The sequence below is a fragment of the Rhinolophus sinicus genome, linkage group LG06, assembly GCF_036562045.2.
Source record: "Rhinolophus sinicus isolate RSC01 linkage group LG06, ASM3656204v1, whole genome shotgun sequence".
In the NCBI taxonomy this organism is placed as follows: Eukaryota; Metazoa; Chordata; class Mammalia; order Chiroptera; family Rhinolophidae; genus Rhinolophus; species Rhinolophus sinicus.
In genome coordinates, this window is record NC_133756.1 from 75170213 (window position 1) to 75195718 (window position 25506).

General features: G+C 42.8%; 1 protein-coding gene, 1 long non-coding RNA gene and 1 other non-coding gene across 7 annotated transcripts in view; 1 reads left to right on the top strand and 2 right to left on the bottom strand.

The window, feature by feature from the left end:
• Window positions 1-17455, bottom strand: part of LOC141572161 (uncharacterized) — a 25792-nt gene extending 8337 nt beyond the window's left edge. Inside the window, exon 1 of the long non-coding RNA XR_012497349.1 lies at window positions 17368-17455. This is a non-coding gene — a long non-coding RNA (uncharacterized LOC141572161). The remainder of the gene's footprint in view (window positions 1-17367) is intronic.
• SLC22A23 (solute carrier family 22 member 23) overlaps window positions 1-25506 on the top strand; it is a 182148-nt gene that overhangs the window by 59888 nt on the left and 96754 nt on the right. The window contains exon 4 of one of the 5 annotated variants that reach the window (XM_074335283.1): window positions 16974-25151. The exons of the other annotated variants lie outside the window; for them this stretch is intronic. Coding sequence (XP_074191384.1) covers window positions 16974-17068 — 95 coding nt within the window. The 3' untranslated portion in view covers window positions 17069-25151. Of the gene's footprint in view, window positions 1-16973; window positions 25152-25506 lie in introns of those variants that run through there. 5 annotated transcript variants of the gene reach the window in all.
• Window positions 14041-14149, bottom strand: LOC141572515 (U6 spliceosomal RNA). Its single transcript, XR_012497843.1, has one exon. It is a non-coding gene; the product is annotated as a U6 spliceosomal RNA (small nuclear RNA).

Genomic DNA, 25506 nt, shown 5'->3' on the forward strand with positions numbered 1-25506 from the left:
AAAAGCAGAGAACCATGTGATTTCACTGATATGTGGTATATAAACCAAAAACAGCAAAAGAACAAGACAAACAAATGAGAAACAAAAACTCATAGACTCAGACAATAGTTTAGTGGTTACCAGAGGGTAAGGGGGGTGGGGGGTGGGAGGTGAGGGTAAGGGGGATCAAATATATGGTGATGGAAGGAGAACTGACTCTGGGTGGTGAACACACAATGGAATTTATAGATGATGTAATACAGAATTGTATATCTGAAATCTATGTAATTTTACTAACAATTGTCACCCCAATAAATAAATTTTAAAAAAGAAAAATATTACAAAAGAAAGAAAAAAAAAGAAAATTATTGTGAACAGTTTATAAGCATGAACCTGGAGAATTTGGGCAAACGAGTAGGAACAATGGTTGTTACATGTCTAAATTATGAATGAAAATATGAAACCAAACGGGAAAACGCATGCTTTTATTTTTTCTCCCATCCTCTCATACACATATCCTCCGAGACAAGGCAAATCAATCATAATAAACTATTTCTAAAGAGGTTTAGATCAGAGCTTTCCACAAGAACTTGCTGCAATGATGGAAATGTTATGTCTGCACTGTTCAGTGCTCTAACAACTGGTCACAGTGGCTGTTGAACACTTGCAATGTGGCTGGTGTGACTGAGGGACTGAATCTGTAATTTTAGCTAATTTTAATTAATTAAATTTAAGTAACCACAAGTGGCTGGTAGCTACTATATCGGTCAGCTCTGCTGGAAATGTGGCATTAAATCATCTCCGTATGATCTATATAACCAACTCTGACATCCCTACCAAGTTCTAAACTCATATATCCAGCTGCCCAGTGGATATTCTATTTCAATGTCCAGTAGACCTTTCAAATTCAGTGTGGCTAAATAGAGCCCTCATTCCAGTCTTCCCAGTCTCAATAAATAGACCCACCATCCACACAATTGCTCGTGCCAATAAGGTTTGTCACCCTTTATTATTCTCTTTCCCCTTTGATTAGCAAGTCCTCTCGGCTCCTTCTCCAAATTATATTCTGAATCCCTCGAATTGAATCCCTCAATTTCTCTCCACCTTCACTGCAACCCCCTGCGGGAAAGCCACTTCGTTTCTTGCCTGGATATCAATAGCTTCCTGGCAGATCTTCCTGCTTCCCGCCCAAACCTCTGCAACTAATTCTTCACTTACAACCAGGGTGATATTTATACAAAATGAATCAGGCCTTATACTCCCCTACTTCAAATTCTCTGTATTAGTCAGCAATAGCTTCACTGTGAAAGACTGAAAACCAAAATGACAGGGATCTAAGCAAAGTACATGTTTATAGTCCAGGGCTGATATGGACAGTCTGATGACATGGGGACCCAGACACTTCCTGCCATCCTAATCCAGCCATCATGTTCATATTCCAGCCAATAGGGAGGTGGAAAAGAAGAGGCAGAAACACTTTTTTCCCCATTAAGGTCACTTCGCAGAAGTTGTAGGTCCCACTTCTTACATCTCATTAGCCAGAATTTAGTAACCTGCCTACATCCAATTGCAAGGGTGGCTGGGAAATATCGTCTCATTTTGTACAGTGATGAGCCAGAAAGAAGGAGAGAATGAGTACTGGGGGATGACCAGTGGGCTTTGCCATACCCTCCAACGGCCTTCATTGTGCAGTCCAGGCTCCTCACCATGGCCTAGGAGGTTGTACATGGTCTGGCCTCCACTGATCTAGCATCGTATTCCAACCAAATGGACCTTCTTTCAGTTCTCTACATGCTAAGCTCTTACTTGTTCCTTAGGTCATTTGTACTAACCTTTCCTTCTGCCCAAAATGCTCCATCCCTGACTTCTGCAGGCCTGGCCATGTCTTATCACTGTGATTCTGCTCATTTGACATCTGCAAAGCTTTCTCAGACCACCCATCTACTCATCATCCAAATAATTCTTTTAGAATCAACTGCCTTTTTTCAAGCATCTACCATTCCCTGAAAATATATGTATTTATTTGCATCTCTATTCATGCCTCCCACTTGCTCTAGAGTGAACTCCACGAAAGCAGGACCTTATCATTTTTTTCCTCCACTATGTCTTCAGTGTCTAGATTTGTACCTGGACAGAATGAGTATCTAAATATGAATTGGATAAATGAATGAATGAATTCATAGGACATGATGAAAATCTGTGCAGCACTATTACAGAATAGATGTATGTGTATGATTATAAAATATTAAAGCTGGATAGACTAGAGTTCTCTTACTCAGTTCCCACATATTAAAGATGAGGAAAAAGAACACCTGATGTTATCACATACGTGGTTGTGAATAGTAGAGATAATTTGCTGAGATTTCTCCTGAACTAGACATATTTGGAATGGATGCCAAAAATTTGGTTGAATTCAAAACTGATCGCTCAACCATATCACACAACTATTGACTAATGAATTGATAGCAGTCAGAATAAGATCTCAGTGACTTGGTGAGGACATTTGTGTGCAAATAATGTTTTAATGAGCACAAAATGGGGGATGGTCAATAATGAATGATAGCATAGGGTCCCCATCTTCTTTTCCTACCTTACCACTAGTAGTTGACTTCTCCCATGAGTATTTGCTTTTCTCTTCGTTGTAGTTCCATGAGAAGTGGACAGAGAGGATCTTCTATCCTCTGTATATAGTACAGTGCCTCCCACAGTAGAGAGTCAATAAGAAATTTTGAGGAATGAGTAATCATCACTAAAAGATGAGGAAAAATCTTGTCAAGGGGTTTTGGGTGAGTTAAGAAACTTTTCATCATTGTAAAGAGTCAGGGTATCATTTCTCTACATTCCATCTATGCAGTTCACCAAATTCATTTATAGTAAAGAACCAACATCAACAGTAAACATTCTGGTTCACTCATATTGGTGTGTGGGGCTTTCAGGAAGGATTCCAGCTTCACTGTTAGAGTCTCAGGCTCTAATTCTGTCCAACCAGTGATTTGACAGATAACCAGAGTATTATTTAAGCCCGTGGGACCTGAAACTAATGTTTAGAAAATAAAGGAAGCAGAGTTCTATATACTCTGCATCCTCACTCAGGGTTCAGTTATGCGTACCAAACTCAGGAAGGCCGGGTGTCCAGCACGGGGTACATGCCAGCGCCCCAGTTTTCATCCAGCCTTTGGCATGTGAGCCAGGTTGATAGTGAAATGGAGCCAAAGTGCCCGTAGGGAATGCATCTCAGCCCAGGTTATTCCTTACAAGATACCTAAGCCTGCGGGCAAGCACTAAGTATACCCCAGAAATCTGGGCCCCCTGGAGCGCTAGGTTTACTTGGGACCTGAGGACTTCTTGTGGGAGAGCCTGTGGACTAAGGTCATTGCAGACATGAATAGAATTCTTGGCCTCCACACATAGGTTCGCACTAGGACTTGACTAGGCTTTGGGCCTGGAGGAAAGAGAGAGTGGGGCAGGTATTGGGACACGGGACGTGCCTAGATCTCTCTGCATTCTTATGGAGGTGTTTCTTTAAAAATCTTATTAGAACATTCTACGATTTGAGGTCAGTTGCTTGAGATGGCTGAAAGTATGTAAGTTCTCCAAGCAATCACGCATTTTACTTCTGAACATTTTTTCCTTCTGTTTCATTGGATATGGGGTTTATTAGGCCAAGAGGTTGTAAAGAAAACCCCATTCCCTTATGCCTGACTGGGGTTCACAGCTGGTAACTGTTCAAGATGAGCCAACTGACAGATGGTAGCAACTGTCCTGGTAATGTCGTGCCAGAAGTCTGTTCATTTCACTCCTAACTGGGTCTTTTTTGAAATGCAAAATTATGTCACTTTCATATATTAGCCTGCCCTTTGGCTGAGTATTATTTTTTGAGGACCAGCGACATCGAGCTTGCAAAGTTAGCAAAAAAAGGCAAACGATGGGGTCAAACCTTTGAAGCTGGTCTCAGCAAGGCCATTTTCCATTCATAGACATGGCGTTCTGCTGGTGGGTTTTAAGCCATTGACAACAACTTGAAATGCAAACCTCAGCACCCTGTCCCCTTGTGCCTGGCTTGCGTGGACACGTTCTGATGCTTTCACAGCAGGGCGGACAAGCTTTCCCTGTACTTTCTCCCTCACAGGCCTCAGGCCAGATAACCATGCATTAACTCTGTCACCCTGAGGAGCTTAGACCTTCATGAGGTTGGAGGAGGAGGTGACTGTAGGAAAATAGCCTGAAAAGGTAGAAATGTGGGGCAGTCAGGGAGCAGCAGAAATGAAAGATGCTGGAGAGTTCTGTCTACACATTTATCACACCCTCCTCCCAACTTCCCTCCTAAAAGATGCCTTCCCTGACTGTTCACTCAGAATTCACTAGCTTACTTCTCTTGTCACACTCAAATTCTCTGCATATACGTAAACATTTTTTAATAGTGGTAAAAAAAAAAAAAACCCACATAGTATAGAAGTTACCATCTTAACCATTTCTAAGTGTATAGCTTAGTTCTGTTACGTACCTTCACATTGTTGTACAACCATCACCATCATCCATCTCCAACTAAAACTCTGTCCCGTTAAACACTAACTCCCCATCCCCCTGCCCCAGCCCCTGCACCCACCATTCTACTCTCTGTCTGCATGAGTTTGACTGCGTCAGGAACCTCGTATCAGTGGAATGGCGGAGTACTCGTCCTTTTGTGACTGGCTTATTTCCGTAATGTCCTCAAGGTTTATCCATGCAGTACAGGTCAGAATTTCCTTTTTAAGCCTGAGTACTATTCCATTATATATATAGACCACATTTTGTTTATCCATTTATCTGTCGGTGAACACCTAGATTGCGTCCACATTCTGGCTATTGTGAATACTGCTGCTATGAACATGGGTGTGCACATATCTCTTTAAGACCCTGCCTTCAATTTTTTTGGATATATATACCCAGTAGTGGGATGGATGGAACATATGGACTCACTTCCTTCATCTGTAGAACAAAAGGGTTGGCCCAGAAGCCCGCTCTGAGCCCTGGGGCTGTGTCCAACAATGCTTGGCATGGCTGCTGAGAAACAAGGGCCTTCAGAGTCCCCTACCCCCTCCGCCCACAGGGATGGTTGTCACCCAGTGGTGCCAGTCTCCTCTGTGGCACTAAGAACAAGGCTATCTTAGAAAAACCCTGAGCCTCCCATGGCTGCTTATTTCGAGCCCCTCCCCCAACTTGGCAAACAAGCACACGTTTTGAGGAAGAATAGGGAGAAATGAGTTACCAGTGCCCACTTACGGAATTCATAGATGTTGGCTTTGTTTGTGGTTTCAGTGAAACAAGTTTTCCTTCTCTCTCCTCAGCTCTGAGGCTTGTCTGTCTTCCTGCGGTGCCTGCTAAGCTTCCTCCCTCACCAGCATCCCTTTCTGCCTCGATTTCTTACCTTTCCTCAGATCCACTTCCAAATTCCTCACGGTATGCTTTCAGAGCCTCGATGGTGTCAGTGTCATGTTTCTACCTACCATCAGCTGGGTCATTTAATAAATCCACCAAGCCAGATAATCAAAGACCTAGGAGGAGTGTGGAAAGGTGTTCTTTTTTTAAAGCCTATTAAAATCTCTTCGTGTCCAGCAGGGACTACTGTTTAATGGGGAATTTGAGAGCCGCATCATTCAGAGTGCAGTACATTTAATTTGGCAGCGTCCTGCTTGAATTCAGAGCTGGGCACTTATTGCAGGATCTTGGCAGCCTAATGGATGATTCTGTACATGTTCTTTAGAGAAGGTGAGCTGAAAAAAATTAGGTGACAAATTTGCCCTCACAACATCCCAGCTCTAATGCATCTCTCTGTCCTGGCAACAAAGTATCCTCTGAAGAGTGTTGAAGACAGAGGATTTTGTTTTTTCATAGGGGCCAGTGGCAGGCACGTGTGTTGGGTACCAGAACTAGGTGGGTGGGATGTCCTGACCCTGGTCAAGCACTCCCTGTCACCTCAGAGGACTTCGCCAAGAAACCCACAGACTTTTCAGGGAACCAAGATAATTAGGTCTAACAGTGAAAGACAAGTACAGTCTGTAATAAACTCAGCAGTTGTGTGGTGCAATTAGACATCCATGCTTTGGAATTTTTTGTTTTATTTTGTTCAAGTATACATAGCATGAAATTTACCATTTTAATCATTTTTAAGTGTACAGTTTGAGACACTGTGGCATTAAGGGCATTCACATTGTTGTGTAACCATCACCACATCCATCTCAGTTTTTCATCTTGCAAAACTGAAACTCTGTCCCTATTAAACACTAACTCCCCATCCCTTCTCTCCCAGACCTTGGCAGCTGCCATTCTGTTTTCTGTCTCTATGAACGTGACTATTCCAGGAACCTCATATAAATGGAATCCTACAGTATTTGTCCTTTTGTGACTGGCTTATTTTACTGAGTGTAATGTCCTCAAGGTTCTTCCATGTTGTAGCGTGTGTCAGAATTTCCTTCCTTTCTCGGATGGAATCATATTTTATTGCACGTATACATCACATTTTGTGTATCCATTCATCAGTTGCTAGACAATCAGGTTGTTTCCACCTTCTGGCTATTGTGAGTAATGCTACTATGAACTTGGCTGTACAAGTATCTGTTTGAGACCCCACTTTCAGTTCTTTTAGGTATGTACTCGAAAGTGGAGTTGCTGGATCATACAGTTTTAAGGACTTTTACTATATTCCTTGGAGATTGTCTTGGAAGATTTGGTCAAACTTACTACAAGCATTAATAAATAAAAGCATATGTTGACATTTTTTTAAATGCAAGTAACAGCGGGCAAAAAATATGGTCATTATTTAGTAATTAAAGTATAAATTTAAACTAGGTGGTGTGATGATAAAACCAGAAGGCAGTGCTGTTATGTTTTGTTGTCTTTATAACATATATATCCATGTTTGTTCTTGCTGCCAGAGAAATATGTTTTTCAACCGATTTTCCTACGAATATTATTTTAAAATATATTTATAGCATTTATAGTTTTCACATCTCTACTTTTAAAGAATTAAGAAGCATTTTTAGATAGAATGTTTAAAATGAGTCAGACAGATTAAAATCTATTACTATAAAGTTGACAAGTGGTAGGAGATTCTTTATTTTAGAGAAGGAGCATCTGCTTTGCGAAGATTCACCGTGGAATATGTTTACAATTGTAAGCTCTACTAGTGTACTAGTATTTAATTCACTGTACAGAAAATTCATTGACACAACATGTGGGTGTTCCCACGCGCAGCAATCAGTAGTCAGTACGGATGTGCTGTGTTAATGAGGTGTGTGGTGATCTCAGCCTGACACCTCCCTGGTTCTGTCTGAGTAGTGGCGGTGTCCCTCCTTGCTACGTACACACAGGAACTGGCATTATCCTCAACCCCTCATATCTACGGGGACTTGAGCATCGCAGAATAAACTGATGTTGCCACATCAAGCAGAATCTTTTTAAAAGCCAATTCTGATCACGTCTCTTTACTCCATGGCTTAAATCTTTCAAAGGCTCACGGTGCTCTGGAAATAAAGGACACATTTTTCACTGTAGCTTCTAAGTCTTCACTGTGTGGCCCCCATGGACGCTCTCCAGCCCTGCTTGCCCTCACTTGCTGGTTTCAGTTCCTCAAAAACTTTGCAATCTGTTGCATCTCTGGATTTTTGCATAGGCTGTTCTTTGGTAGAACACTCTTCTATGACTTTTTCTCAGGGTGAAATTTGCTCACCAAGTCCTCAAGGGACATGTGTGCCATTTTTCCTGGGGATTTTCTCCTGACCCTCACTCTGAGCGAGTGGCCTCTCCTCTATATGCCCCCAGCACTCGCCACTGTCTGTTACAGAAGCACAGCACTGATTCTACCTGCAGAATTTAGTTTTAAGTATTGAGTAGATATAAAAATACTAATAGAATATATGCCAGATATAAAGGTTCTGTCATCATGCACATTTGTGTACTCGCCCCCCAGTTTTAGAGGAAGAATATGATCGTTACTTTTGCCCTGCGTGCCCCCCTCCAGCCATCCACTCTCACTCGTGCCCTCCTAGTAAACACAAGATTCACTTTTGGGTTACTCTTTTCCCTGCTTTTCTTTATAATTTTGCCTCATCTGTTATTATTCATAAACAATATATCATTTAGTTTTGCATGTTTTTGAACCTTTAGTAAGTTAAATCATACAGCATATATTCTTCTGTGTGTTTGTTTTTCACTAAGCATTATTCCTGAGATGCATTTATATTGACCTTTTAGCTATAATTCATTCATTTCCTTGATGTATGAATATATCACCATTATTTGGCCTATACTTGATTTTTTACATATCTCTATTCCTTCTCTTTTCCTTATGCCCTCATCTTTATCCCAACACACATTTTTTAACTGCCAAAGGGCAGAGATTGAGTTTATCTTGCTCATTGTTACGTCCTAGTATCTGGCACATAAGAAAATATTTGTTAAATGAAACATGTGCCCTTTGGTCTGAGGTCCTGCCTGTGACTGGTCATCAGCAGCAGTATCACTCTTGTTTGGCAGAAGCTCTTTCCTCCCTGCACCTTCCCTGGCCATAATACTCTAGATCAGGGCTCAGCAAACTTTTTCTGTAAAGGACCAGATGGTAAATATTTTAGGCTCTGCAGACCATTCAGTTCTGTTATAACTACTCAGTTCTGCCATTGTAGCATGAAGGCAGCCATAGATGATACATAAAAATGGGTGTTCCAATAAAGCTTTATTTACAAAAATAGGCATCAGGCTGAATTTGTTCTGTGGCTATAGTTTTCCAACCTCTGCTCTAGAGAACTTCCCTAGTTGGAAGGGAAGACAGTCCTGCTACTGGGCCAGTGAGTGGAAAACTTGACCATGCCTGTGCTTTCCAGGGGGAATCCCCCCTCCCCCCACCAGTCTAGTATAGACAAGGACAAAGAGTCGGTTTATTGCACCTTATAAGGCCATAGGTAAAATAATCTGGCTCTAGTCAAGGTGGAAAGGTAGCAATTTTCAGACTAGAACCAAAGGACTTCTTAAATGTCCACAGGTTATATATGTAGACTACATTACAAAGCAATGAATAAAATTACTGCTATTATATATCTCAATTGCAGGCTAGGACGGTTTGGATATCAATCTCACCATCTTTCATCCCAACTCTTTCTTCCCCTATTCAGGTCTAGCATCTGAGGCTTGAGCCTGGCGTGCTCTGCATGCAATGAACTGAGAGTTGGTGCCTCCACTCTGTGAAGCACTCCAAGTATATTCTGATGGAGAAAATACTGTCTCTTATTTGTCCAATTGAGCAGAACAGCCTCTTAGAAGAGTTCTAAGTACAAGTGGAAGAACAACTTGGACTATTTCCGTGCATTATAGTGGCCCCTTGTATTCATGACATTGGGAAGACCAGGTAGAACATTGCTGTGAAAGAGCATAGGCTCAGGCAGACAGATCTGAAATCCTGAGTCAGTCGTGGTCTTTTCCTTAGTTAAGTAGGGATACTTATACCTACCTCACAGGATTATTGTGAGGCATGTGGCTTGCTCCTTGTGGTAGCAAATTAGTTTGAAAGAAGTGTGGCTGAGGGGAGGTCGAAATGATGCGGATGAGAGAAAGACTATAGAAAGAACAAGCCCTCATGCTCACTGAGCTCTGTACTCCTCCTTCCGTCCTCACAGTGACCCCAGAGGGAAGGTGCTATTATTGTCCCACTCTTACAAGAGGGTCAGTTGGCCAGGGTCTCTTGGCTAGTACTAGAACCAAGATTGAGACCAGTGTGTCTGGCTGAAGAGTCCCCATTCTTCACCATGACACTGCTTCTCATGATGTTACGACTAAAGCTTTAAGTTTGGCTACTGTGACATCATTACTGGGAAATGGTCCTGAAATCCCTTACCACTGAGGTGACTTGCTCAGCCCCATACAGCCCAACCTGTGGTAGCCCAACCTGTGGTAGAACAGACAAAGCTTCTCTAGTGAAAGGTCCCTGAAAAAAAAATTCAGGGTGTAAAATTGTAGAGAGCTGAGCCTCCACTGTGATACAGGAGCTGTGGTAAATGGACCAGGTAGACGATGCTAAGGCAGGGTTCTGGTTCTCACCTCCCAAAGATCTGTGCCTCAACGGGACTTTAGTTAGTCCCACGTGATGGTTTTAGGGCTCTGATGAAGGAAACATAGAAGGTGGTCTAGACACATCACCTATTTCTCTAAGGACACAAAGCATCCAGGGAGTCGTGTCACTGTCTTCACATATGTGTATTTGAAGTATTTTTGAAGACTCAACTCCACACAACAAAGTGTGGAAGTCACTGGTGCCTTTTGCCAACATTTCCCTTGACATTGGGCAGGTACATATGTCTAGTTTGGGCCAATGAGCTGTGAGCAGAAATGACATGTCCCTTCTGGTCTGGGATATTTAATTACCTATGAGAGACTCTCTAAGTTTCTAACACATCAACTAGCAATATTCAGGAGGGTGGCTGCTCTTTTAGCCTGCATCCCAAGTGACAAGGTGAGCAGAGCCCCCGGCCAGCCTTCAGTGGGCATGTAGTATGAGCAAGAAATAAACTTATGATGTTTTAAGCCTCTGAGATTGTTAAGGGTTGTTTATTATTGCAGCCTGGCAGAGCCCATGACTAATACACAAACCCACTGCAGTTTTCTGTCCTTGTAAACAGCTTGTTTGTACAATTTTATTAAATGACTTTACATGATTTAGAACTGATATGAAAGAATATTAGTGTTGACTTTGGGTGTATAGAGTTTTATAGTAAAAAGTTCCAAAAATGGAGTCCAGTTCCATAGGACTTTGTACATGCTGATTGTAGATATTGATAAATCTACCAAAGTGGCTGGTTTCATGATAATGTCAAGAAATGTCTGTTTCATTAGCAGGTCATTGTTATGGGACTCAAATGCATATAAATACTATTAACTGATACAGCCAAATTAGTTACTTCCTTGAATATTCTTATCAATTCCTTATTATTGTGGTTTGAAATATTAGGTTGGTACAAACGTAATTGCTGTTTAAAAGGTTAAAAATAATTGCGAATAGTCATTCTTTTTGCAATTATTAGTTATTAGTTAGTAGGAAGACCTACTAACATGATACCCAACTATATTACAGGATACATTAGTATAGGTATTGTGTTCAACAATATCATTCCTATTTGCCCAAACTGATTCCTGTCCATTTGCATCTTCCATCTAAACATCTCCAAAACCTGCTTAACACATTGAGTTTGGGCAAACCATTCACCCCACTGGCCCTGTAGAGTCAGCATATTGTTCGCATATCAAGCACTGCTCTAGCCGAGACCTGTTTTCTATTAAACAAGTTTCTGTTGAACAGTTATTATCTAGGGTTTCTGTACTTTTCACCCTCTCCCCGCCCTGTCCTTACGTTCTTCATATTTTTCTCTTTGCCATTCTCGCATGCAGTGTCTCTCTCTCTCTCTCTCTCTCTCTCTCTCTCTCTCTCTCTCTCTCTCTCTCTCTCTCTCCTTCTCTCCCCCCCATCCTCTCTCTCTCTCTCTCTCTCTCTCTCTCTCTCTCTCTCTCCCTCCCTCCCTCCCTCCCTCCCTCCCTCCCCTCTCCTCTCTCTCTCTCTCACCAGAAGTTCAAATTGATCCTGTTCTGAAATCCCTGACATTGGGGAAAATGTCTGCACATTGTTCCTTAGCCCTAATGAACAAAACTGCAGGTATGGTTTCAAATGCTTCTGCTGGGAACTGAGGGAGGCTTGCTGAGTGGTTATCAGTAACCGGAGCCCACCCCAGCTGCACGACTTCAGTTTGAATTGCGTAAGTTTCTGCCTTAAGCACATACTCCAGAGGTTTCGGTTTTCAATTTGTGTTTAAGGTGATATGGAGCAAGGAGAATTAATGGGAGAAATGTAATATTAGGGGAAAGGAAAAACTGGCAGCATTCCAACCCCCACCAGGTATGTTTGCCTTTCTCTTCTCCATAAGTTAAAATTTCCAAAACCAAGTGGAGACACCGTCTGTCCTCCCCTCTCCCACCCCAGGCCCTGCAAGTGAAATACCTTGAATTTGCTGCATGCTGTTCTCTAGCTCACTAATAGTGTCCCATAGCATGCGATATAAATTTCATCCTTGACAATGGGAAGCACACCCTGAACTTTCTCAAGGAGCATTTGGTGACTCTAAAAGTTTATAGATTATCATTTAAAAGGTAGGCCTTTCCCTCAGAGCTTATAATCTAGTAAATTGTCAGACTTTTGCCAAGAAGAAAACATATTTGGGGAGAAGATGCCTAAGCCCTTTTGGCAGAGAAGTGTGGTTTAAATTTCTGGTCCACTCTGCACTCAGCAATATGGAGCTTGTCTCACAAGCAGGCCAGGCAGAGGAGGGAATCTCCAGGGAGCTGATTAAGGGAGTCAGACTTCATGGAGAACACAGGGCAGACAGGGGCGGGCTGGCAGGGAACACCAGACCAGGCCGTCCTGTAAAGACGGGCTTTGCTTGAGCTGCTGCTTAGCGCACAGACTACAGTCCAGCTCATCCTTCATGTTAAAATCTGATCCTAAGAGAGGTGAAAAGACATACTTAAGGCAGACAGATGATATCTGAACCAGAGTCAGAATTTAACCTCCAGAATAGCAGCTAATGCCCCTCAGAAGGTGAAAGGAAATCATAGTTGTCGGGGAATATACAAAAAAGAAAAGAAATAATGGCTTTTCAAGGGAAATTGATGCCTGTTGTCTGAGTAGTAGTAATAGCAGTGGTCACTGTGTAAAAACTTTGTTTAAATTTCCCTCATATCTTACAGGAGTAAGTGCTAATACATGGATTGAGGGTTTCATGACGTTTCAGCCTTTAATTCCTGAATTAAATGCAGGGAGAACTCTCCAGGTTCTCACTGCCTGTGCTTGATGGACTTTTGGCCATGTTGACCTCTGGCCTCCCAGCATACCGACCTGACGAAGGTAGGCCCAGCAAGAGGGGCAGAGGATCCTAGGTCAGCTGAGCAAGAAGTACAAAGTCTCTGGGGCTGCTGGTAATACTGACTGTGGAAGGAGGACTTGAGGGCACATAGGAATTAGTCACACATGGCTTAGGTATGTGCTGTTATTGCCAGTTTCCATGTAAACAGATTCCATCACGATGTCACGCAGCCCTTCAGACACCTCAGACATCCTTACATGTGGCTCCTGGTCTGTGGTGGAAACACTCACAGGAGTTACCTAACAGCAGTGTCCTCAGTCGGGCAAAACCGTATGTCTTGTTGTTTTAGTGGCTGCTGGGCTCTGCGCAAGGGCCTTGATGTGCTCAAGGAGGAGACAAGGCTCCTGAGAAAAGGCGTGAATGCCTCTCTCCAGGCCCTGCCCCGTGTCGTTAGGGCCTGCTGGGGTGTCAGTAGTGTCCTGACTGGTCTCCCTGCCCTGCCCTTGCCTTTCCCAGTACTGCTGCCACACTGTCTCTGAGCCTGGCACAGGTCACTTTGCAAATGCAGCTAACGGTGTTCGCTACACTGCACACTTGGGGCGCAGTCTTACCTCATGTACCACACAGTTGCCCTGAAGGTGACCGGCACCAAAGCCAGGAAAGGGGGTGCCTGCCCTCATGCTGCTGACAGACTGGAGAGAGAAAAAAAATCTGCACTCAGTCTCTCAACTGTTTAGGCACAACAGGGGCAGCTGCCCCCCCAAGAGGTCCCGAGGGGCCCCCCAGAGAACACGAGGTCTGAGCAGTGAAGGACTCTGCAGTGTTATTCCCCATTGTCCTCCTTCCTGTGTTGCCTCCTTTCTACACCCAGCCCTTTCTCCATGCCTTCATTTGTCCGCTTCCTTCTCCCTGAAATGCCCTTACCGCTCATCCACCATTTGCATTTCCAAATTCTACCAGTTTCTCTTTGGACCAACTCAAAAGGCCCTTTTTCTTTTTTTAATTTATTTTTTAAATTTATTGGGGTGACAATTGTTAGTAAAATTACATAGATTTCAGCTGTACAATTCTGTATTACATCATCTATAAATCCCATTGTGTGTTCACCACCCAGAGTCAGTTCTCCTTCCATCACCATATATTTGATCCCCCTTACCCTCATCTCCCTTTTTCTTTTCTTTTTAAAAATATGAAATGTTTCATAAATTTGTGTGCCATCCTTGCACAGGGCCATGCTATTTTTCTCTGTATCCTTTTAACTACTTTAGTACATGTGCTGCCCAGGCAAGCACAAAAGGCCGTTTTTCTTTACAGATCTTTCCATCCCCCCAATCCCCAAGTGAGGGGGCCAGTCTCACTGTAGTGAAACCCTGCCCGACTTTACTGTTGCCTTTCTTATAACCAGCTTCACTTGTCTCTCTCCAGCTAGCCTACAAGGTTAACAATTGTCCCATTGGTTTTTGTCCAACTGACCCAACACAGTTGTACAGTGAGCTGTGCCTAAATACACTGAACTGTTTTTAACAGACACTTACATATGTGTAATATAAGTGAATGGATTAAGGATTGGTACAGAGTGGCTAAAAGCCATTGGAAATTTAGGAGAAAAAAGAAAGACATGAGCTTTGAGAGCTGGGAAGGTCTTCCTGTGGGCAGGAGGGCTAGAATGCAGGTATTTAGTGGCAAAGAGATAGAAAGGCACATTCTATAGAGGAAGAGGTGCATAGTGACTGAAATGGGAGCTACATGATGTGAGCAGAGGGAGGTAGAAGGGGTGGTGGGAAGTGGCGGGTCTCATAGGAGCTCTCACCTGGCTCAGAAAGGTTGGCGTAAGAGGAGAGCAGTGGGGGAATTCACTTTGCACTGAGATTTGGTCTTGGCCTCCTCTGGCCAAGGCACAGCAATGGTTAAGTGAATTGCTCACATCAGATAGTGAAAGGAGGAGAGGAGGAGGCAACTGGGTGTCCAGTCTTTGGTCTGGCTTCTCACTAGTGCATGCCACTCTGAAATTATTGCACAATAAACATTTGTATTCTGAAGCCAGCATTGGTATTTACTGCTTTGGTCTTACTGGCACAATTGCGTAATAAAATCTGCAGGACCTTTATTATCCCAAATGCAATGTGTTTTTCCAAAGAAATATATATGGCTATAAAATATTCAAAGATAGAGTATAGAAGAGGCTTCCTAATGCCTGCTAGAAATGGAATTGAAATATCCATAGCACCAAATGAGCTTATTTCTACTATTAAAATTCCTAGTTTGCCAGCTACTTAAAAGGCAAATTCAAGTAAATGGAATAGTCATGTGTTTTCCTCTAAGCACAATATTTTAATAAGAATAGAGACAGTTGATAGACATTTATATCTAGATCTCTTCTTTCTGCCCCATTAAACCAGAAATTGGTCTTTGCCAGTAGTGACCTAGTATCTGTGTACAAAGCAAGATAATTAACTGGAAGGGAGCAACTGCAGAATTGCTTATCCTATCACATGTAACACCAGCCATGTATATTCAATACAGATATGCACATTAGAGGCTTTAAGTCCCCTCCCTGTACAAAGAGACACTGTACAAAGAGCAGTAAATTACATCTGCTGGAAACCGGTTGTGTAGTAGGACTGGGCAGAACGCCCGTCTCTGCCCACGGTCATAGCCTGGGCACTAGCTCACTGGCCCATGTTGATCCCTGGGCAGTAAAGCTCACAGTAGTGCTCCGCTACCATGGTAAGTGACTTGTTTAGTTGGATGCATAACTGTGCTGAATATGTGGAAAAGCAATTAGCTTCCTGAGGGTCAGTAGCTGATATTCTATTTCAAAACACAGAATGTGCTCAGATATAATCGTGAGAATTAATGAGACTCAACCACAGTGTGTAAGCAATATTTTGACAGGGGGTGGTTTGTTTTAAAGCTGGGAGTACTGAAAATGCTAAATAATGAATAAGGATGGATAAAACAACTACCAACTAAGTCATTTTCTCTTGGGCTTACTTTTAATTTTTTTTTGCTCTTTTTTTTTCTTGTAGCTTATTGTCAAAGTCTCACTTCTTGTAGCTGCTGAGATGATTTTTTTCCTTTAAGTATATTTTTTGTGTGTGAAATAAAAATGTCTTTGAATTTTCTTTGTACGTCTTACTCCCATGAACATCACCATTATTCTCTCAGTTTTCTGCACTCACGCTTCGGTCATCTTTAATACCTCTGCCACTGTTAATTACATACCAGATTCCATCAATTCTCTTTAGAAATGATTCTTAAAACCTACAGCTACCATCCTAGTTCCAACCCAAATCTTAGACTCCTAAAAGGTTAAAGTGGGAAAGAATGTCGGAGATTGTCAGGTACCACCCCTCAGCTCAAAGTTTCCGTTGTCCAAGATTCTACTTGTCTTAGCAGCAGGTCTGGCCCTGAAACCCCCTCTGTTCTTGGTCTCTGACCATATGTTGTGCTGACTTACATCTTGTTGAGACTCTTGCAGTGTTTCTCAATGCCTCAGCCCGCTCCAGGGCTCTGGCCCATCAAGCCATGCATCCCTCTGTTGTGCCCCAAATAAATCTTATCAGATCATCACTTTTGTCCCTGTCATTTTCTTCCTCACTGGCTTCCCCCATTGCTTGTAACTCTAGGTTTTCATTTAAGGGTCATGATAGTTAGATTTCACCTGATTTTACCCAGGCACACCCATTATTCTAGCCAGTCACCTCTTGGTCCTCTCAAGTTACTGTGGTCATTATTGGGTCCACCTCTCTGCTCATATGGTTACTGCCACATGGAATGCCTATTTGGAACTTAACTTTGAGATCCCCCTCAATGTCACGTGTTCCCTAAGACCTGTCATCACAGTTCTAGACTGAGATGACCTCCAACACCTGGATGGTTATGCTCTTTCATTCATTTGCATCTGAATGCTTACCAAGTACAAAACATGGTGCCACAGAGGCAACGCAAAGATGCATTGGGCACACACCTAGCCACACAGCTCAGGGTCTAGCACAGGCATTAAAACATACACAAAGATAATTGTGATGTTGGGTAGAATAAATACTACATTTTTGAAAGATATAGGTGAAGTTGGACCTGTTTATACTAATTAGGATTTATCTCTATGTCCAGAGAGAGGCAGTGTGGTGTACTGGTTAACAACTCACTTACTGAAGCCAGAGGATGTGTTGCCAATAACTAGCTATGTGGCCTGGAGCGGTCCTTAACCTTTTGTGCTCAACTTGCTCATCTGTGAAGATGAAGATAATAAAATTGCCTGACTCCCAGGGTTGCTGTGAGGATTAAAAGAGTTAACATGGGAAGTGCTAGGAGAGTGCCTGGCACAGAATAAGCGCCGGATAAGTATTAGCTATATTGCTTCCATCACCATCATCATCATCATCTCCACTGTTGTCTCCTGTACTTGGCTGAAAATTTCTGAAGGGCAGAAATCACAAGGTTAATATTTCCCTGAGCACATGCCGGCATTTGAATGGAACAAGCGAGAACCTGGTACCTGACTTACCCCGCACTTCTGCTTCCTGGTCAGTACAGAAAGCACCTCCGTCTCTCCCTCAGGCCTCATGCTGGCACAGCACTATTTCAGAAGGACAGCAATCTGGAATGAATTGGCTGAGGATGGCTGTGTCAGGAGTCCCCAAGACCATGCCCAGGATTGATGATTCACTGGAGGACTCATGGGACTCGGCATCTCAGCAGCTAGTTTGGCTGTGAGTTATTCCAGGAAAAGAACACAGAGCAAAATCAACAAAAGGAAAAAGCATATGGGGCAAAGTCCAAAGGAAACCAGGCTCAGGCTTTCCAGAGTCCTCTCCTGGAGGAGTCTCACAGGACGCGCTTCATTCCCACAGCACTGAGCTGTGACACGTGTGGAATGCTGTCTGCCCGGGAAGCTCAGTTCAGACCCAGTGCCCAGGGTTTTACCGGGAGCTGGTCACACAGACACCCTCTGCCTGGCACGTACCAAACTCCACCCTCCCCGAAGGCAAGCAGGTGCTCCGTATAAACCACATTGTCTGTGTAAACCCTGTAGGTGCAACGAGCCATGCTGGTCAGTTAGGGAATGGTGGGTGGACGCCTGGAATCCAAATTCCCAGACAGCTGCCAAGGGCCAGTCTTGCAAGGAGGCCTTTCTAAGGAGAGCAGTCTCAGGTCCACTCTGTTGGCTCCTTCCTGTACAATGACACAGGCTGAAGTTACATGTCGAGCAAGCTTTTGACTTCATAAATATTTGGTGACAAAATAATGGGAGAAGGGAAGATTTGAGGCCAAAATTTTGAGAGGAAATCTAAATCAGAATTTGAAAGAGATTTTTGGCCTAAATTCTCCCCTAAGTTCTGCGTTCAGAGGCTTGCATCTAACACCAGTGTTGTGCCTCCAGCTTGCTGTGATTGACATGCATGGCCAAGCTGAGAAGCTGGAGCACGTCCTGAGCCCCCTGTGCAGTGAGGATGCGTGGCCCAGGGGAGCATGATTCCCCAGTCCCCTGGCCTTTGGGCTCCACACCCCACACACATTTCTTTCGCACAAGAAAGTAAAGCTCAAGGATAAGAAACCTTTCCCTGGCTGCCTCCTCCTGTCCAGCTATGTTCACGTTACAGACTCTTAGCATCTGCTCCCATCCTTCCTTGAGCTAGACAGCATTCCCTATACAGCTGTTAGAGGGGTCTGCAAGCTCCGATGTTAGTGCATCTTGCCGTGCTTATTCTGCATTTTAAATTTCCTGTTCCCTGTTGCCTCTTACTGCATTCACACCCTACTGTGAAACCGCAGAGGTGCATGATTGACTGGCATGTATGTTTCCTCTCTCACTGATGAAAAAGTTCATTTGTGTCAGACTTTCTTGAGCTTGCCATTTCATACTTAAAGCTCCATCTGTTTCAGCCTTCTTCCAGGCATCCATGCCCTTAAGGCAGAGCTCAGACTCTGGACAAGGTTGCCCATGGTAAAAATGCCAGCACTGGCACTTCTAGCTATTTGAACGGAGACTAGAAACAGTTCCTCAAAATAGGGACAATAATAGTACCTAGTGGGTACTAGGTAGTACCTATCCTAGGTTGGTTGTGGGCTTAAAGGAGATGCTAAAATGCAGCCGCCCCCCCTCACCCCCACCACACACACACACATTAGCATTTGTGAAATCAGGACGCATCTCAGAGTCAGTGCTGTGTCAGAAGTTAACTGGCAGCGCTTTCTTTCTTGGTGGTACATTCAATAATGATGCATCTTAAAATCGATGTCATCATGGATGAGATAAAATACTGTAAAAAGTGCATGGCACTTAACACAATGCCTAGCAGTAAACAAATATGCAGGAAGATTAGTTGTTATCAGTGTCCTTGTCACCACCAAACAGGATGTCCTTCCAGGAAGGAGATCATCTGATATTCGTGTAGTGTTTTCTCTTTTTAGGTATCTAATTCTTAGAACACACATGGCAGAGATTCTCATCCCAAGTTTAGAGATGAGGACAGCGAGGTTCAGGAAGTCTGGGCAACTTCCCTTCCCCCACAGAGCTAGGAAGGGCCAGACCTGAGACTCTAGCCCAGAAGTCCGTAAGCTGCGGCCACTGGCCAAAATCAGCCAGCTGCCTTTTTTATATGGTCCCCGAGTCATGAGTGCTTTTTAAATTTCTTAAGAGTTGTAAAACATCAAAAGAAGACTACTGTTTTGTGACATGTGAAAATTACAAGAAATGTAACTTTCAGTGTCCATCAGTAAAGGTTTGTTGGAACATAGCCCTGCTCATACATCACCTATAGTCTATGGCGGCCTTTGCACTGCAGTGGCAGAGTCGAATCATTGCAGCAGAAACCACATGGCCCACACCTAAAATATTTGCCATTTGACTTTTTATGGGAAAAGTTTGCCGACTCCTAGTCTAGTTCTTAGCACTCTGACATGTGTCCTTTTGAGGAAGGAGAGTGTCTCATCCATCTTTTTATCTTCCACACTTGGTAGGCACTCAATCGATGTTTGCTAAATTGAATTTCAATTGTCACTCCTAAGTCTAAAAAGTAAATCTCAAATCATGCTGGTTACCATGGCACCAGATAAACAGCAAAATAAAATGGCCATTTGTTCAAGGAGAGGAACAAAGACACTTTTTCACCTAAGCTTATATTTGTGTCGCAATACTTCTTAAAGAGTAAATAAAATAAACAGATTCCCCTTATAAGAATAAGGCCATGTTCTCGGGAGCAGCTGAATGGGCAAATAAGTCTCAGGTAGGAGATGTGTTCGTTAAACTGAACACTTGATTTCCTTCTTGTCAGCCCGTGAAAGGCCTGCTGTGCCACTCTAGGACCAAGAGCGGATGGCAGGGAGTCTGCTGCCAGGAGATCTTTTCCGCAGGTGTGTGGAGAAATGAGTCCATGATGTCCTGCTTTGAAGGCCCTGTTGGTTTCAAGAGATCAAGTTATTAAAACTAAACCAGGATCAATGTTTCCACTGCACTAAATGTTTACAAGGCAGTCAAGTATAGGCACACGCAAGCAAGGTCACTGGCAGAACTTGCTTAATTTGGAGTTTGAGCCAGCCATTGGACACGTGGGTGAGAGGTACTGAGGGGAGCAGGAAGCCCCAATACCTCAGACTGCAGAAGGGTGGTGGCATGGGGCACTCCAGGAACTTCCTGTAGTTACAGCTGTGGCAGCCTTGGACCAGCTTAGGATACCTGGCTGATACTCTGAGCAACTCTGACGGGTTACCGCCCTCTCTCCTTGTCCACCTGGAGATGGCTTTCTCTCAGGCTCAGGGGTGCCTCCATAAAGCTTCATGCAAAGTCAGAACCAAGATCCAAGGCCGCCTGCCCTTGGAAGTCCACATGTACCCCTTCTGCCCCCATCAGACTCGAAGTTCCTCAAGGAGCAGCTCAAGATTCTTTAGAATTTGTTTAAACATTTAAATTGTTTTATTAAATAATTTCCCTTTAAGTCATTTCTCCCCAAAGCTTAATTTTATAAAGATTTTTTTGCATTCCTAGATGTGGCTAACCACCTTTAGTTTTATAAAGAAAATAATGGAAAAATAAGTTTGGAGGGAAAAAAATCCCCCAAATATGTTTTTTGAATGGAAGCATAGACTATACTCCATAAAGTGAAGTTCAGTGCACACTGTTGTCCAGGCTCTAGCAGTCATCCTGATAAAAGTGGATCTAGTTTCCTGTAGTTTGCCTCTTTCTCCCCAAAGAAAAGTGTGATGCTTAACAATTATTAATTGTGGTTACAGTATACTGAGTTTGTTTTTGTTTTTTTCTCTTGAATATGGAGGTGAACCTATATGTAAGGGAAATTTTCACAAGAAAAATGTTATGCTTAAGATATATTCAACATTTCTAATATTGAAGCAATATTGTTTCAACACACACACATTATAAGTATGAAGCATTTCAACAGCCTTTGGGTTGACATGCTTATATAGACTAGTCTGGGGTCCCTCAAAAATGTGACTTCTAATTGAGAACCTGAATATATGTTTACACCATCGTTTCTAAAAAGCAAGTTACACATGAACCTTTGGAAAACATTTGTGAGGTGGATATTGCCTTGAATATAGGGTTGGAGGAAAATTACCGGATGGTAATAGTGATTTTTAAAATCCTAGGGCTACAGTCCTTTTTTGTCATAACTTTTTTGTCCTTGTATTTTTAATTAGGGACCCTACAGGGTGGGACAAGGATTCATAAGGTTTTATCAGTTCCCTTCTGCCTGGAATATCCCCATCTGTCTTTAGAAGAAATGGTTGAAGGAGACTGGAGGAATTATCAGCTAAGCTAAATTATTCATGGGAATGTTAAGAAGGTAAAGTATTTTCTTAAAAAAATGTAAACTTCACACTTGAAGTGACAGACATATTTAGGTTAAAAACAGAGCCATCTCTGGGAAAGACCATAGAATTTTAATTAGCTCATCACTGAGCAGTTCTGACGCGTCAGCAGGTTGGTCCCTGATGCCAGGACTTCTGTGCTGCATACACAGTTCTTTCAGTGGTTTAAGTAAAAATAGGAACTGGTGTGCAGCCTAAAGAAGCTGTCTGTAAAGCCTACCTTCTGAACAACACACATCTTGGGAACTGGAATTGCTACTTACCCTGTTTAGAACTTCCTCTCCATTTGGCATTTCCGTTGGTTCTTACTCTTTCTGGATTCATATTATTCTTGTCCCCCAACCTCTTCCACAGCTTATGATTCCCTATTTTATTGGAATCTTTTTTGCATAATTTACTCCATTGGAGGATTTATTTTAATTTCCCTGAAATCTTACACATTAAATTTCCCATCCTTGACTTTTTTCAGCTTTTAATCGTGCTGACACACTTTATGTTGAAATTTGGCCAATCTGACAGAAATGAAAGTTCCTTTTAAAGCAGTGCTTCTGAGTTCTCCGAATCTTTTTTGGGTCAGAGACCCCTCTGAGAATTTGATGAAAACTGTGGGTCCTTCCCCAGGAAAAATGCATATCTAACACACATATACACACGCAAACATGCCCATACAGTTTTACAGAAAATTCATGGATATCCTGAAAACACATTTGTAGATCCCACATTGAAAATTAAATGGCTCTGGTTGAGTACAAGAGGCAAGGACCCCGGGGGGAGACTGACTCGTATTGCAAATCCTGGGTCACATGGAAGATGCATTATGTGAGAGGCCAGAGCAGAAAGTGTATTTCCAAGATGTAAGTGCTATCAAGTACTTTGTCAGATGAACCAAGGATTCAAATTTTGGTTGAAATCTCCTATTTCCAGAAAATACATTTTGTCCAAAAAGGTGGAAAGTGATTGTGACCCCAGAAAGCTTCCCACCTTTGCTATCCACCTTTAGTCACCTTGACCTCACTGGAGCCCAGTGATGGGATTCTCACTTGACAGGCTTTGGGCAATGGGTGAAGACAGAACCAGAAGTTTCTGGATGAGGCTGAGACAGTATAGTAGGACTTAGTGTTCAAGAAAATGACTCAGCCCAGTGAGAAAGACGCGGAGACCAGTGGCTGGGTTTTGCCGTGTTCTAAGCAGAGGGAAAGGTAGTTGCTCAAATAAGTCCCAATCAAGGTCATTGGCTACATTGGGCAGGGAGTGTCTGTTCCCTTTTTCACCTCATGTGACTAGTCTTTAAGTGCCAACAAATAGTCAGGAGTCCTTCAACTGACTGACTGCCTGCTAATGCCAGTCTCCTGATGTTGAGACATGCTTCTGGACCTGTGAAGGGGTTGCACATAGTGTCAGAGTAACGTCCTACCTTTTGGTGGGGCTAGGGGTTCAGCCAGTGCACCGCCAAGGAAACCCAAAGCAGGGAAACTGGCTGTTTGATAGCACAAGAAAAAGTTTTTCTTTCAGAAAGCCTCCCATTAAAACTATTTTATCACTGAAAAAAAAAAAAAAAGAGCAGCCACTAGAAAATCTGACCTAGGATTCATGCTACCCCCTTCTACTGCCACCACTGGCTTTGTGACTTTGGGCACCCTGGGACCTCCCTGAGCCTCAGTTTGCCCATCTGTCCGATGGGAATACTAATGTTTTTCTCTCAGGGCTCTTATGAGCCTGTGTTGTAAAGCTGTGTAGTGAGTACCTGGCGCCTTCTCTCCACTCTCCATGACCCAGATACATCTCAGTCTTGGCTGGGGTGGCCATGGGCCTGCACTGCTTTCTGGGAGTTTTTGGAAATAAGATGACCACAGAGCTGTCTGCACGCACTGTTGAGGCCAAGTTCTGAGGCCACAGAATGGCCCTGCAAGTGCCATCAGGCCTGGCCCACCAATGCCTGACATGATGGTGTATAGAAATAGACATTTTCAGTGATGACCAATAGTCAATGATGGCCAAAGGATGAAGCTTTGAATACCCAATTAAATGCCTGACCCTCATCCTGCCTCAAAAGTTTGGTGTCCGGACTGTTCTAGAAATGTACTTTGAATTTCTGAAACATGATGTTCTTGAATTTCTGAGAGTGATATCCTTGCCACTGAAGCAGCTGTGACTTCCAACAAGCCCAGAGAAGCCAAAAGCTCCATGGAAAAGAGCAATTTCTTTGAGCTTCACAAGCACTTTCTCTAAAGGTTTGGTGTCTGGTGAAGGAGGGCAGAGCTGTTCCATCAGGGGTTCATGGGACTCACTGAACGACGGATCGCCACGTTTGTGTATAGGGAGATCCTGCTCATCGGCTCACTGCCTGAGACACTGATCACCCCCTGCCTTTTCGTTCTGGAGGAAATAGCTAGGGTGAATCCTGCAACACTGACAAATCTCAACGAAGTTTTATTTTTTGAGTAGAGGATGGGGTGGGGCATAGAGGCCACTTGCTGAACCGAAATTTCACTTACGTTTGCTAGGCTCCCTGTATCCCAAGGTCCATGTGGCTTCAGCTGGGCCTGAGCTCTGATTTAGAAGTTCTCTAAGAGTGATATTTTGGGCGGGTGTTTTGCTTGGGAGGAAGGTCTGAGTGAGTTTTGTGCACTTCAGCAATTATAAAGTTCCTATAGAAGTATTTTTGCATGTGAGGTATCTTGAGTAGCAAATAATTCAGGAAAAGTTAGTTTTCATATGATACTGATGGTAATAATAATAATTAAGTTATTTATTTAGTCTGGAACTGTACTGGACAGTTGGACATATTAACCCTCTTCCCCCACAATACTGTTAGTAAAATATTGAGCACCACTTAACAAATGGGAATACCGTGGCTCAAAAAGTGGACCAAGGCCACACAGCCTTACTGTGATGCAGCTGTAGCTCATACCCAGGTCTTTCTCACTCTGACTCCCAGGGTCCTTCCATCATTTCCTCTACTGTTTCATTGTGCCATAAACCTCCAATACACTCATAACTACTATGACAAGTTAAAGGAGTCAAAGAAGTTAAGTGAGTAAAAAAATAAGAAACCAACATGTCTTGGTTGACAAATTAATACGTTGTTTTAAAGATAAAGTTTTCTAGTTTCCATTTTCCTTTTGCCTCCAATGTTCCCAGAAGAATGAAGAATAAAGAGGTTTACATTACAGACCTGATGACTAATTTTTTAAATTAAATTTACTGGGGTGACATTGGTTAGTAAAATTATATAGGTTTCAAATGTACATTTCTATAGTACATCATCTATATATTGCATTGTGTGTTCACCACCCAGAGTCAGTTCTCCTTCCATCACCATTATTTGACCCCCTTTTCCCTCTTCTATCTCCCTCCCTCCCCCCTTACCTGCTGGTAACCATTAAACTGTTGTCTGTATCTGTGAGTTTTTGTTTCTTTGTTTGTCTTGTTCCTTTGTCGCTTTCAATGTTATGTCCCATATGAGTAAAGTCATATGTTTCTTTTTCTTTTTATTTATTTATTGGGGTGACAATTGTTAGTAAAATTACATAGATTTCAGGTGTACAATTCTATATTACATCATCTATAAATCCCATTGTGTGTTCACCACCCAGAGTCAGTTCTCCTTCCATCACCATATATTTGATCCCCTTTACCCTCGTCTCCCACCCACCCCCTTACCCTCTGGTAACCACTAAACTATTGTCTGTGTCTATGAGTTTTTGTTTCTCATTTGTTTGTCTTCTTCTTTTGCTGTTTTTGGTTTATATACCACATATCAGTGAAATCGTATGGTTCTCTGCTTTTTCTGTCTGACTAATTTCACTTAGCATTA